This window comes from Vigna radiata, chromosome 2 (assembly GCF_000741045.1).
Source record: "Vigna radiata var. radiata cultivar VC1973A chromosome 2, Vradiata_ver6, whole genome shotgun sequence".
Lineage (NCBI taxonomy): Eukaryota > Viridiplantae > Streptophyta > Magnoliopsida > Fabales > Fabaceae > Vigna > Vigna radiata.
The window spans coordinates 7,630,861-7,645,533 of NC_028352.1; the positions used below are offsets into that span (position 1 = coordinate 7,630,861).

Consider the following 14,673-nt stretch of genomic DNA (forward strand, 5'->3'; position numbering starts at 1 on the left):
GCCCATCTCCCAGGCTCACCAGATACAGTTGAGTGTTAATCAAAGGTAACTTCAATTCCTCCACTAACTCCCGACTGAGAAAATTGTGGCTGGCGCCACTATCAACGAGCACCACCATGCTTCTTCCTCCGATCCACCCCGTCCACTTCATCGTTTTAGGTGAGGTCATCCCTTCTGCTGAGCAGGCGAACAACACCCTGGACTCCGTTTCAGGTTCCACCCCTTCCTCACTCACGACTTCCTCCTCATCTTCTGCTAAAAGTAGCACGCGCAGGCTTCTCTCGGTGCAATGGTGGCCAGGTGCGAACGACCCTCCACAACGAAAACACCAGCCCTCTTCTTTCCTCTTAAGGAATTCTAGGTAAGGAAGGTTCCTCACCATTATGCCTCTGTTGTCGTTTTTCCCCATGGTGCTCACCCTCGCTGTTGAACTGGTTACGACTCTTTCTCTCTGCACCGACCCCATCTTCTCCACTCCTCCGGACTGGTACACCGTAGGTCTAGTAGGCTCTGATCGCACCATTACCCCCGTCAATCGCGACCCAGATGGGTTACTTTTGAACCCATTCCAGTTGCCCTCTCTCGCTCGTAACATCGCCTCCTCCGCGTCGTGTGCGACTCGCATTGCTACCATCAACTCTTGGGGATCTTGAATCCTCACCTATCCCTTAATGTCCTCACGTAATCCGGCTAGGAAATAGCCCAATACTTGTTCTTCAGGTACGACCTTGGTCTGTCCCATCAAAGTCTTGAATTCGCGAACGAATTCCTCCACCGTTCCTTCTTGGCGCACTGTCGCCAATCTCTCAAACACCTCCTCCAAAGCGGTTGATCGAGGCTGCCTTCAAGCCCTCCCAAGAACGGTTCTTGGCCTTTTCTTTCCAGACTTTGAACCAATAAGCCGCACTCCCCTCCATGCTGACGTAAGCCAGCTCCACGTTGTCTTCGTCGCCGTTCACCTTCTGGATATCAAAGAACCTCTCCACCCTTTTGATCCAACTAAGGGGCTCCACCCCTTCAAACGTAGACAAATCCACCTTTTTCCGCCACGGTCTTTGATCATCATTGTGGCCTCCAACCCCTCTGCCTCCAACTTCCCCAACATGTCGAAGTGGATTATCGTCAAAATGCCCCTCCACGTTATTGGTGTTCGTTCCCAGTATCCTCCTCATTATCTGCCGCAGATCTTTTCGTATGGCGGCTGACTCCGCTTTTATCTCCTTCATGGTAATCTCTATTGCCTCCAACTTTCCCTCCGTATCTCTCTCCATTATTGCTAACGTGCCCAATTGGGATCCCGCAGTTTCTTGATCAGTTTTCTTGATGGCTTCTTGATCTGGCAGTCCCCTCCCAAGCATATCCAGTAGGTCGGACCAAATTGTTAGGTTCCTGTGTATTGAACCTAACCAAAACTCTCTCAATAGCAAACAAAATAACCAAAGATGAAAGAAAGAACTGTATTATTGCTCAAGAATGGGTATGCACAAAGAATAGAGACCGGGAGCATAACCTCCCTTGAGAGCATAACCTCTCTATACAAGCCAAAGCCTGACTTTACAAAATATATTCGTGATACCCCCTTGACACAACCCGGGTCTTATTTATAGACTTCCTCCCCTTCTAGTCTAACCCATTAAGTCCTTTCCCATGTATCCTATCACTGACTGATATACATGATAAGATTTTAAATGTGGGTTCCAATGGTTTTTGAATAAATACTAAAGTGTGCCACTATTGTCACCGGAGAATAATTTTCCCTCATTATGTGTTATTTATTTGATGATTTAAAATGCTTATATTTGATTACTCAACTTGACTTCTGTGCTATTTGAAATTAGGTCCAACAACCTGTTCTTACATATCCTGGAGCTTATAGAAACGTAACCGTGGAGTTAAAGGTTCAATGATCTAAAGTTACTTTCCCCATATTGAATGAGAATTAAAAGTTAATGATGATTTTATTTTTATTTATTAATTAATTTGTATGCAGATACACCACCTGGCTGTAAATGCTCTACTCAAATACAGCCTAGTTAATGAAATGGAAGGAGGCACTCTATTAGGATTTGTTCATGAACATGATTCTGGAGCATTTTCTATGAATGATCAGAATGGTTTTGATGAGTCTACCTCTTGTGCACATGCCTTTCGAGTCCTTAAGCAGTTGATCCAGCGGTGCCTAGCAGATGCAGTGACATCAGGAAATGTTTATGCTGATTCAATTTTGCAGCATCTGTACAGATGGCTTTGCAGGTTTTTACTACATTCTTTAGCCGTTGTTAAACAACCACACAAATGGGCTTATGGGTCCACACTACCTGAGATATTAACAGTCCTAGTATTTTTTTGTCTAATTAATTCCTGTTCTGCTTTCCACATTGCAGCCCTAAATCAAAACTTCATGATCCAGCTCTCCACCAGCTACTCCACAAGGTAAACAATTTACATTAAAAGCTCTACAGTGAGTGAAATTAGGGGTGTTTAAAAGCGAGCCATCCTAATTGGAAAACAGAAAATCGAACTGAATAACTGCCCACTGTGAAACCAAATTCATTGAATTGTATTTAGTTTTTTTATTCTTCCTCCAGACCACTCAGTTTGGTTTAGTTGGTGGTGTGGGATTGAAAACCAAACCAAATTGCCTAGTGCATTCTATTTATTATTTCCATGTTATTTTTATTTTTTTAAATATAAGTAAATTTCGTTTATTGCAATTGAGCTGTTCATTAAATTTGAATATGGTTTAATTTATATAGTATTTAGATCTTTGCATTTTTCAATTAAAATTATTCTTAGTGCCACTTCTGTCAGAAATCTAGTTTTTATTGTTGCAGTTGACTTTGTCATTAATGTCGTATAGAATTATTTGACTTTTCATCATGGTTATCTTGTTTTGTATTTTTTACTGTAATTATGAAATGTTTGACAACAACTATTATGTAATATTTTGCTTTAAATTCGTTCATTGGTAATGGTTTTTAAGTTAAATGCTTGTTCAAAAAATAAAATGTTGCAAAATTGTTTTGAAATTGCAAAAACTGAACCAACTCAAACTGCAATAGTTTGGTTCGGATTGCATAATTAATTCCAACCGAACCAAACTGCACCACACATGTTTTTTATTGGTTCAGATGATTTTTTTGTGGAAACTGAACCAAATTGTATCGGGAACACTCCCAAATGTAATTAAATTCATTTTTTTATTTTTCCCTTTCTTATCATAATATAGTATGTGCTTTCCTACCTCTAAATTGGGTTTTTTTTTGTGTGCCTTTATTAGTTCATTTCATTGTGATTTAAATATATTGACTAAATTCTTTTAATTGAATGTCACTAATGTCTATTGATTGCATTGATATTTATAGGTCATGCAAAAGGTCTTTGCATTGCTGTTGGCAGAGTTTCGCAAGTTAGGTGCTACAATTGTATTTGCAAACTTCACGAAGATTATTATAGACACAGGGAAATATGATTTGTCTAGAGCTAAAGCTTACTGTGACAGTTTGCTAAGAACTATACAATCTAGGTCGGTATGGCAAAAGTCATAAATTAGTTTTCTTTTATTATCTAATTGTTTCGCTTTGGATAATTTAAATGAATTGCATAAAGTTGTAATGAAAAAATAACTCAGTTGAGTCTTTTTCCTTTTCTGTTAAATTCAACTTAATTGACATTAGACTGATGCTTCTTGTTTTATGTAACCCTGTATTATTTATTTTTGTAGAGATTTATTTGAATGGATTGAGCTTGAACCACTACAGTTCTGGTGCTCGTTGCTATTCATGGATCAGGTATTGTGTTTTAATTACACTCGCAAGGTATTTTTTTCTTCAAATTATTTCTGAAGCAATTGTGATGGCCTGGGGATTGCTTTGCACCTACGAATAATAATTAATTAATACAGGTCTGCCACACATATTTGATAATTATAATTCTTAATGGTTGGTTAGAAAAATAATATGATTGAACTTTGGATGTTTACAAAGGCACGGGAAATAAAAAATTTCTTATAATTAGTGAGAAAGTATTTGATATAATGTTGGGTTGTCGGTATGTGAAATAGCATCTTTGCGGTAGAGGTTTTGATTCTGATGCCAAAATGAGTTCTAGAGTTTCTTCACTGATTCTAATCGAGGAAAAGGGAAATATGCTTGATTGATGAAGCTAGTATATGATTTGGTAATGGTGTGATAGTAGTTGTCAACCAAATATTACAAATCCCTAGCAGTCCTTGTTTCCAGTTGGGTTATACTGTGTTTGACATCAAATGCATACTGATCGTGACCAAGTGCTTAATGATCTAATTACTAGTAAAGGTCATTAGTTTTTACTGTACAACTTTGAAAAGTTAGTGTATTTTTAGTGTATTTTTATTTGTATCTTATTCACTCCAACATAATATAATCATATATTGTTGTCATTGTGATTTTCTGCGTGCAGTATAACTATGGTGGAATACCAGTAAAATCTGATGAAGCCATGAATGATAAATCCCAAGTAGACATTATATCAAGCTGGAACATTGCTGAATACTTGCCAAAAAAAGTCCAAGTAAGTTACCTTGTGAAAAGTCCAAGGAAGGTGTCTTTACATTTGAAGATTAATGTACTGTATTTAAAATCGAAGTCCAGTAATTTAATACAGGAGCTGTTCTGCGTTCTTCATGTCTTTGTTGTTCATATTATGGCTATCTACAGGACCATTTTGTTTTCATCGTTTCTCAATTCATGTATATTCCCTGGAATTATGCACAAAACCAAGCACAAATCAGGGCCTCATTTCAGGATGGTGACACCTGTACTCCATCAATAAGCATTGGAGCTGCAGCTGCTTTTGAATCAGAAATAACAGAGTATATCAAAGAACAGGTATAACAGCAGAAGTAACTGAAATTGCATGTTTTCTTCTTTCGAAGGATTAGTTTATACTTATTTTGTTTTTGCATATTCTATTCCACAGATTAGCTCTTACTTTGCGGACAAACTGCTGGGAATTGTTCACGATATTAGTCGTCATATGAAGGGGGTGAGCAAATCAGAAAACAACCAGAGTATATCACCAGGCCCTGAATTACATAGAGGGGATGCTGCCTTGGAATTTATCAAGCATGTCTGTGCTGTCCTGGCTCTTGACCAAAGTGTGCAGCATGAAGTTTTGGTAATAATTGTTTAAGCAATGCTAGCAAAAAATATTTTTAACAGCTATTCATTTATTTGTTTCATAACATAATAAAGGATGTCTTCAAGAGGGATTTGCTACAATTTTTGTACTTGTTTTCCTTAAATGACATAATGCGGTCTTATCATCATACTATCATTAATATTATATTTTTGTGGTACTGCTGCTGTATGTTCTCACATAGAATACTTCTAATATATTTCAGAGGCCATGAAATATTTCCTTCTTAAATGCATATAATTCCATAGCAGATTCATATATTTCCTTGAGTAATTTAGGTTGAATGACTTCTTTCTTCTGCTGTTGATTTTCTTGTCTCTACGCTGAGGTGATCCAAACAGTAGTTCTGATTGGTTCGTTCACTTGCAGGTGTTGAGAAAGAATTTGCTAAAATATGTTGGTGTTAGAGAGTTTGCTCCCGAAGCCGAGTTTCATGATCCTTGTCATTCATTCGTCTTATCCAACGTCATATGCAGGTAAAAAGTTAACTAGTTTTCATTATTGGAGAGCAAAAGATTTCTCACTAGAGGTTGACTATCGCAACAATGTTAACCATGGAGGCAAATAAAGGGCATTAAGATTCCTGTATTCACATGTTTTAATTTTGTTTTTTTGGGTTCAGCTATTGTAATGACTGCAGAGACTTGGACCTGTGCCGGGATTCGGCTTTATTAACTGAGGAGTGGCGTTGTGCTGTGCCACAGTGTGGGCAGCCTTATGACCGTGAGGTGATGGAAAATGCTCTTCTTCAGACTGTGAGACAAAGAGAACGACTATACCACCTGCAAGATGTGGTGTGTATCAAGTGCCATCAGGTGAAAGCTGCACATTTGGCAGAACAATGCGCATGTGCAGGCTCGTTTAGTTGCAAGGAAGATGCAAATGAATTTCGCAGAAAGATGCAGGTTTTCTTTAACATAGCATCTCGTCAAAAATTCCAGCTTCTCCTAGAGTGTACCTCTTGGATTTTAGAACTTAGATAGTTTAAATTAGTGCCTAGAATCAGAGAAATAGTGTATCAATTGAGATTAGTCAACCTTGACACTGCTCAAAGCAATTCTTTTATTCTATTTATCATCTCCATGATGTAAATTACGTGTAAATGAAATGTTTACCGTGATTAATGAAATATTTCTGTCGTCATACAATGCAAGTTCCTAAAACCATAAGCGACTAAATTGATCTTCTTAAAAAGTTATTAATGTTAAGAAACTGTAGCCAAGATTATAGATAGTTTTTTGTATTATGTCGAGAATATTCTATAAGGTTTAATGGAAACTTTTTGAGATAAAGTTTTAAAAAATTAACTCACTTTATCTTAAGATCCTAAATATCCGAAGAAAAATATATTTTTAAGTTCTCTTGGCCATATTAGTTTTGCAGTCATTCAAAATCATGCTTACCAATGCATATATTAAAGAATAAATACTTAAATGAGAGATGTAGTACGGAAGCGTATGAATCTATGATTTTTGAAAAAATAAATAAATCTTAGAAAAAGGACAATTTTGTTGTTTTTGTAAAATAATGTGAACCAAAAAACATAATTTTATATCATTTAATTGGAATTTACTCCACTAAAGTGTTCAAATGCAATCCACTTTAGTGGCTAAAGTAAATCTTAATCATTGTTGAGAAAATCAAAGGTAAAATGTCTACATCATATTGGATAATACATAACATAAACTAGTGACGATTAATTGAATTGGTAGAATGCTTTTAGTAAAAAGAAAAAACTAAATCCCTCATCTTCTGGTTCATGATGAAACTTTTCGTGATTGAGGGTCTTGTTCGATTTTTCTCCTTTTCAGATGGAAACATGGAACAACATGTAAAGGGTCTTGATGAATCTGTCAATGAATTCACGGTTTTTGTTTAGATTTTTCTTTTTTCGCAATGCAATCTTTATTTAGTTGTTCCTATGTATAAATAAAACAGTGTCTTTAATACGTATAAAAACGTAGCCTGATTCTCAATTATCCATGGTTTGCATTGTGTTAGAAACATGGTTCTAAGTTTTACACTAAAGTCTCCCTGAAGCTAACAGAAGCAGCTTTTGTATCACTACTAACTTGAGTCATATATATCTTTTGTCAACGTTTTCTTGTTTCATGTACATCCTTCGTCAAACTTAAGTTACTTTAGTGATTACACATCCAAAACTAATTTTGGTTGCATTTCCAAATATTACTTGTCAAAATTATTTTTTAATATCTATTATCCAACACATTTTACTGCAAACTCGTGTTCAATTGGAATCGATTATGTAAAAAATCACGTTAATTTAAAATGAATTATATAAAGTTATCAAAATCACGCAACTTTGTGAGTACGTAGTAAAGTTGTTCAAATGTTTGTCGCATCTTTCATCGGCATCCATGTCTAGGAATTGCTGAAAAATAGTTAACAAATTATTAATTTGTCTGCTTTTCATTTTTAGAGAAGAATATAAGCTGCTTTAGGTTTATATTACCTTCATGCTCATGAGAGAACATGCAAAGGGTTCATCACGTACCTCTTTAATCCAAAGGAAAGAATGCTATAAATCAGTCAGCAAAACCTAATCACCTATGTTACAGCTCAGGAAGAAAGAGCAGTTGCAAGCTTGTTGATATGTTTGATATACAAGGAAAATTTGTTGTATATACACCAATGTTTATGATGCAGAAGATGGTTAGTATTCTCACCTTATTTATATAGCTTTACTAAAGAAAAGTATCAGAAAACAACTGTGGTACAAGTTTAACAATTTCCATCTGTATAATGAAAAAGTTAATTTAACAACTCTTTTTTAATAACGCATACATGATAATTTATAATCGGTTGATTTCAAATATTCTTTTTTAAAATAAATTCAAACAGAAGAATAAAATAATAACATATGTTCTGTTGTCAAAAAAAATTATTTATAATACTATTACAAAATGGAAAATGGAATTTCTTGCATGCCAAAGTGAATAGAGTTCAACATCAATTGGCTTCCAAATAGTTTATTACAGAATATTCTAACAGCAATTGAAAACTCACTAAAATTTTCCTATGTTATTGTGGATTAGCTTTTCTTCTTCTCAGTCTTCCTCGCAGTTACAGTAACCTTGCTTTCACCTCCATTTTTCTGCACTTGCTCGTTGTCAACAGCAACTTTTGAAGAATTCACCTTGCTTTCACTTCCATCTTTCTGCACTTTCTCATTGTTAACAGCAACTTTAGAAGAACTGATTCGGCTCTTTAAGCTCAATATCTCACCCTTGGCAGAAGCCAAATCCTCCTCCAATTTCTTCCCTTTTCTCTCTAAATTCTCTCTTTCATTGCCGAGTTTCATGATGAGGTTATGAGCTTCTTCAATGTTTTCCTTGGCCTCTTTGCTTGCATTTCTTTGGTCTGCTAGGGAATTCATAAGCAACTCTTTCTCTTTTTCAAGGCTAGAAACAAGAGAGTTGGTTCTCTGTAGTTCACTAGAAAGGATCGTTGCATTTCGGTTCATTTCATCAAGTGATTTGACAGCCTCCTTCAAGTTCGTCTCAAGAGACTTTCGGGACTCCTTGTCTTCTGAGATTTGCTTCTCTAAAGCTTGTATATCTCTTTTCAAAGAATCAACTAACTGTTTTTCTTCCTTTAAATTCTCTGCTGTGGTCTCAGCCTTTTTGTATATCTCAATTAATTCTTTTTGTAGGCTATCACACTTTTCAAGAGCAATTGTTAAATCATGGGACTTACCTTGTAGCTCTGCTTCNGTTTTCTTAAAATGTTCCTTTGCAGTTGTAACCTCACTTGCTAGCATCTCTGCCTCATGTTTTGCATTATCAAGACTTCTCTGTAGTGATCCTTTAACTTCAGTGAGCTCGGATGAAAGCTTAGACACCTCAACCTCAAGCTCATTGCGCAGTTTGTTTGATTCACTTAAAAGGTTTTCCAATTCAGCAGACTCTTTTCTTGATTTTTCAAGATTTCCCTGGGTGTCTTGAAGTTCATGCTTCAAATGATTCACTTTACCAGATTGATTCTCAAGAGCCTCCTTCAACAAATCTCTTTCCCGGGATAAATCACCATTGATGACCAGGTTTTTGCTTGATTCACGCAGGGCAAGTTCAAATTGATGCTTTAGCTGAAGAAGCTCCTCTTCTTTTTCACTTAAAACCCTAGAATCCAAAGCAGCCTTTCTTTCAGTAGTGAGCTTTAGGTCATTGTATTCCTTCTCCATGACATCATATTTACTCCTAAAATCATCATTCTCCTGAGTTAAGGAGCTCAATCTTGAATTTAGTTCCATCACCAAGGAATCTTTAGCTTCTAGTTCCTGTTGGCTTTTAAGTAGTTCATCTTTCAACCCTTGAATCTGCAATTGTACACTGGATAAGTCATCCTTGGTTTTCTCATAGGTAGAATTCAATCTCTTCAATTCCAACTCCTTTGCTGCTAGAGATGAATTGAGATTCTTAACAACATCTTCTTTGTCCTTGAGGTCCTCACTGAGAAGATTGATTCTTTCCTGTAAAACTCCAATGAAATCTATCTTTTCTTTCAAATTGCTTTCAAGATCTTTCTTATCTGTATCAATCTTTGAAAGCTCAGTCTCAAGTCTGTCAATTTGAAGTTTCAGATCCTCAACCAAAATTCTCTCATTTTTAAGCTCCTTCCCCAAGTGGTTGACTGTACTGTTTGCAGAATTTAGTTGTTCTATCAATGCTTGCTTCTCTTCCTTTGCCTTTTCAAGTAGGTTGGCTTGTTCCTCCTGCTTATTCAGTAACTTCAGCTCATAGTCCTTCTTTAAGGAAACAATCAGTTCTTCCTTTTTCTTCAGTTTACAGCTCATCTGTGCACATTGACCAGTATAAATACTGCTTAAATATTAATTAATAAATAATAAAAATGACTTTAAAAAAAAAAAAAGTGGAATGTTGTTGGAACTAAAAAGAGAACACAAGAGAAGTGGAATGCAGAAAGAAACTTATTTTCACTGATGCACACTGTTACACACTCATAGCAGTTACAACATTTTAAATAAAACAGTAATTACTTATAAAACTGTAAAACTGACTAATCATTACACATAACCCACAAACTGTTTGAATCACATTTCTTACAAAAGTGACCAGAATTTCTGTTTCCTTAGTAACAGAAGAATAATTCCTCATTTCCCCTTTTCACCTTAGGAGGTTTTTTAGGAAGAGAGACATCCCTCAAAGGCTAACACACATCTAAGAAACATAAGAGTTAAAATAAGCTTACTGTTTCTATTGTTACATCAGCAGCAGCCTTTTCTTTCTGAGAAAGTGTATAGAGAGCACCCAGCACACCAGAAGAAAATATTCCAATTCCATTCAGGAGAGACAGAAAGGAATTTGATGGTGTTTCCACTTCAGGTGCTGTCTGTCCATAGAAGCTACAAAGTTTAGATTAACTAAACATCCAAGGCACAACCATGATAGCTAAGGATAAATTTACTATTCAACATTGGTATCTAATCTTAACCCCATACAAACCTCAGCTTCCTGGTTATCCTCCTTTGTCTTCACCTCATTTTCTTCAGCTGCAAGGAGAATGAATAATTACCCCCAAGTTCCTTCAAAAAGAAGACTGATTAATCCACATAAAACCCATAACAGAACAACACTTGAGGTCCTAAAGATACAATTTTCTCTGGAGGGATGGAGGGCAGACCTCATGAGATATCAATATACAACAAATAGAGCAAGGGTATGTTGTAAGCATAAGAAGGTCAAAAAAGGGGGAAATGGAGACCTTTTTGACATATGTATGAAACTCTAATGGTATATTATAAGAGGCATAATATGTAAAATAATCAACCATTCCTTTTAAATTAACAAATCAGTCTGGTAATATAGAACATGTCACAAGCAAAAAGCAGCAAATCAATAAGAACTTATTCAAGGAAGTTTCTAAGTATCCATCTCTCTTTCATCTTAGAGGAAACGAATTGAAAAATTGAGATTTTATAATATCCTAGAACCAAAAAGAAAGAACATGCATTTTCACAACTTGAAACTTAAAACAAATTCTAATTTCTTTTCAGAATATTATGAGGCAGAAAAGGAGAGAACATCCACCACAACACATCCTTCTCATTTCTTTCTCTTCTATCAGTATTCTAATCAATTGTATCACTTTTCCGGGAGTTAAAAATGATCACCAAAAACAAAGACACTCAAAGTCCATATTTCTTAAATTTCGAACACATCACATTGCATTCACCCCTTGAATCTTGGATCCTAACTTGAATGCAAGTGAACTCTGAAGAATCCTCCAAAATAACTGTTACAAACATTTAGCATTGCGTTGTTTCAAAATTCTCTTCTAATAGAATACATTGCAGGTAAACCCGTATAAGAAAATATTTGGGTCATGCAATAAACCAATCCAAGAACTCTTCTTTCGGATACTACATGCTAATTCAGTGACCCATATGCAATTACACTATTATAATTTATAAATGCAAATTGAAGAAACTTACCTGGAGTTGCGGCTGGTGGTTCGAGAGCGGGGGCCCTCTTCAAACGGCGAAATGGAAGAAGGGCTATGCTCGTTAAAAGAATGGTTCTTTTGCTGCAGACTGGGTCTTGCTGGCCCAAGCAGGAGGATGTAGGAGCTCGCAACTTGGTCTTTGGTCTGTACCCAGATGAAGATGGGAATTTGCAGAGGGACGAGTGGAGCATGCAGAAGGAGGTGCTTCCCATACTGCAGTTTGTGGCTTCTCACTAGCAGTGCGCCACATAGAAAAAGAGAATAATGGTTTTGAATATGCGAATATCATCAGATGGTGATGGCCAAACTTGCAGTTTTGTTGAGGATAATATATGGTTGGGAAAGAATAAACACTGGACATCAATGGAACATAAAATATTTTGTTTTTTTTTTACCTATTGTAAAAAAAAGTTGTTAATAAAAGAATATATTATATTTTTTTCCTCTTTTTGCTATTTGGATGAAACAGTATGAATTTTTCTTTTTCTTATTTTTACTTTCTTCTGTATAAATCATACAGTATTTTAAATTAATTTGTTTATTGAACTTTAATGTTTAAATTGCACTTTTTGAACTAAGTTAACTTAAAATTATAAAATGTGATTTTATACTTTTAACATGGGTTAAAGAATTGGATATAGTCTCAAAAATATTATGATGCAAACTAAGTTATTATAAGTCCTACAAAATTTTTATAATAGTAATGACAGTTTAAAAAAAAAGATATATTAGTTAAAAGAATTAAATTTTACTAATTTATTATCATTAAAATTATCTAAATTATTAATATATGAAGATTTATTCAACACAAATATTATGGTTGAAGTTATTTTTTACTCCTGAATTCTCTAATTTAGGAATTATTTTTTACACACAAAAAAAAAAACTTTTGATTATATGATGTGAAACTCCAAAACAACTTCCAACTTCCCCAATCTAAAGACACTCTACGATTACACAATCTAAACACTTTTTATATGAAAAGAATAACTTTCAAATTTTACAATTTTTTTTTTTTTGCCAAAGATAATATCCAAATTATACAATCCACAAGTTAAAAGAACTTTCATAAGTCAAAGAATTCTGATATTACACAATCTAAAAATTAAGAATTTTCACATTACAAAATTCAAAATTATAAATGACTTCCAAATTATACAATTTAAAAAAAAAAATCATAAAAAATTTACTTTTAGACTGTATCACATGAAAACTTTTTTTTATGTCAACCTTCTGGAATGCATAATCTATAAATCATTTCTTGATAATAAAGTGAAAATTTTAATTTTAAGGAAGTGCTAAAAGAATATATGGAGATGGAAAAAATAAATCCCCCATTGTGAAGTTTAGGTAATTTGTGACAATAATAACAGGATTTCTTAATGCACCTCATATTTTTTTAAATTCCAATTATAATCATATTGTGATTATAGTTTCAGTAATGTGTAAATTTTAGATTCTATAATTTGTAAGGTAAAACTAAGTATAATCAAAGGTTAAATATGTTTTTAGTCCCTGTACTTTTGAACGATTTTGGTTTTAGTCCATTTTCAAACTATGGTACAATTTAATGCTTAAATTTTAGAAAACTCTGGTTTTAGTCCTTTTTACCAAATTTTTTAACTTTATTTTTTGTTTCAAGCACGTTTCATTATAGCATTTGGATTGTTTACACTGTTTGACACATTTTTGCTTCAATGTTAACCGAGAAACGTGCTTGAAACAAAATATAAACCTAAACAAATTTGGTAAAAAAGACTAAAACCAGAGTTTTCTGAAGTTGAAGGACTAAATTGTACCATAGTTTGAAAATGGACTAAAACCAAAATCGTCCCAAAGTATAGGGACTAAAAACATATTTAACCCTATAATCAATAATACAAATTTAAAAAATTATCTAGAATGTAAATTACATTTTAAATTATACCATTCGTAATATAAAATTATATTTTAATTGTAAAATTCATGTAAATTTGAAAGACAAACATTAATATAAATTATATTTAGACTTATATAATTTGTAATGTAAAATTATATTTTGAATTATATAATTTGTAATACAAATTTAAATAATCAATTTAAAAATTATATTTCATATTGAATAATCTCTAATACAAATATAAAAAATCAATCCAAAATACAAATAATCTCTAATACAAATATAAAATATCTAATGCAAATTTACACTTTAGATTATATAATTTATAATATAAATTTACATTACTTATTAAGGTTATACATTGAAAAAATTGTTTTTGTTGCAAACAATGCCGGGAGAGATTTAAAAAAAAAAAAGCAAAAGCAAAGGTGAATTTGTTTGCCTTCTTTACCAAATTTATGGGAAAATCAATTTTTGCCCAAAAATGAATAATTTTGTGATGAATTTTGATGGGCAATGTCCATTGGGGAGTTCGGGAAGAAGCTCCTTTTTAAAGAATTTCTTGCAAGATTAGGAGCAAATGTCATGCCTAAGAAATATTATTGTTTGTGGGAATTGAGAATTGGAGTGCTGGGAGCAAATAATAGAGATGCAGTGGTGCTGTGAAATAAGGAAGATATATTATGGGGTGCATAAAAAAAAAAAAGAAACAATGGGGTGCAAGAGGAAAGAATCTTGCTCCCTCTACACTTCAATTCTCAATTCTCACACTTTGACATGTGCATTTGCATTTGTTAGCAAGAATATTATTACATGTGCATTTCATATGCATGACATCTGCTCCTAATCTTGCAAGAAAATTTTTAGAGGAGCTTCTTCTTGAAATCCCTAATGGACATTGCGCATTAAAATTCATCACAAAACTCATCACTTTTGGACAAAAACTGATTTTCCTATAAGTTTTGCTGAAGAAGGCAAACAAATTTTACTTTTGCTTTTGCTTTTTTTAAAGTATCTCCCTAAATTATTTACGACAAATAATTTCCCTAATTTCCCTACTATGTTCCATTTTTCCACTACAACTTCAATACTTAAATGTAAATTTACATTACATTATGAATTGTCATACCATC

The 14,673-nt window shown here is 34.0% G+C and overlaps 2 protein-coding genes across 4 annotated transcripts in view; one reads left to right on the plus strand and one right to left on the minus strand.

Annotated features, from left to right (window-relative positions):
* The window catches only part of LOC106756208 (DNA polymerase epsilon catalytic subunit A), a 28,849-nt gene extending 22,502 nt beyond the window's left edge, over positions 1-6,347 (plus strand). For both annotated transcript variants that reach the window (XM_014638525.2, XM_014638526.2), the window contains exons 40-49: positions 1,839-1,898; positions 1,991-2,253; positions 2,385-2,433; positions 3,366-3,526; positions 3,725-3,791; positions 4,441-4,551; positions 4,698-4,868; positions 4,960-5,157; positions 5,548-5,654; positions 5,801-6,347. In XM_014638525.2, the coding sequence (XP_014494011.1) occupies positions 1,839-1,898; positions 1,991-2,253; positions 2,385-2,433; positions 3,366-3,526; positions 3,725-3,791; positions 4,441-4,551; positions 4,698-4,868; positions 4,960-5,157; positions 5,548-5,654; positions 5,801-6,161 (1,548 nt within the window). In that variant the 3' untranslated portion in view covers positions 6,162-6,347. The remainder of the gene's footprint in view (positions 1-1,838; positions 1,899-1,990; positions 2,254-2,384; positions 2,434-3,365; positions 3,527-3,724; positions 3,792-4,440; positions 4,552-4,697; positions 4,869-4,959; positions 5,158-5,547; positions 5,655-5,800) is intronic.
* A 1,721-nt stretch (positions 6,348-8,068) lies between these two features.
* Positions 8,069-11,968, minus strand: LOC106756517 (MAR-binding filament-like protein 1-1). 2 transcript variants are annotated; one of them, XM_014638979.2, is made up of 4 exons: positions 11,651-11,968; positions 10,662-10,708; positions 10,408-10,548; positions 8,069-9,991 (listed from the first exon to the last, which is right to left on the minus strand). In XM_014638979.2, exons 1-4 carry the CDS (start codon positions 11,871-11,873, stop codon positions 8,231-8,233), a joined length of 2,172 nt encoding a protein of 723 aa, XP_014494465.1. In that variant the 5' UTR covers positions 11,874-11,968; the 3' UTR covers positions 8,069-8,230. The 2 variants fall into 2 exon arrangements, with proteins under 2 accessions (XP_014494465.1, XP_022634257.1); XM_022778536.1 differs by having other exon boundaries at positions 10,662-10,741; positions 11,651-11,735.
* Positions 11,969-14,673: the final 2,705 nt, after the last annotated feature.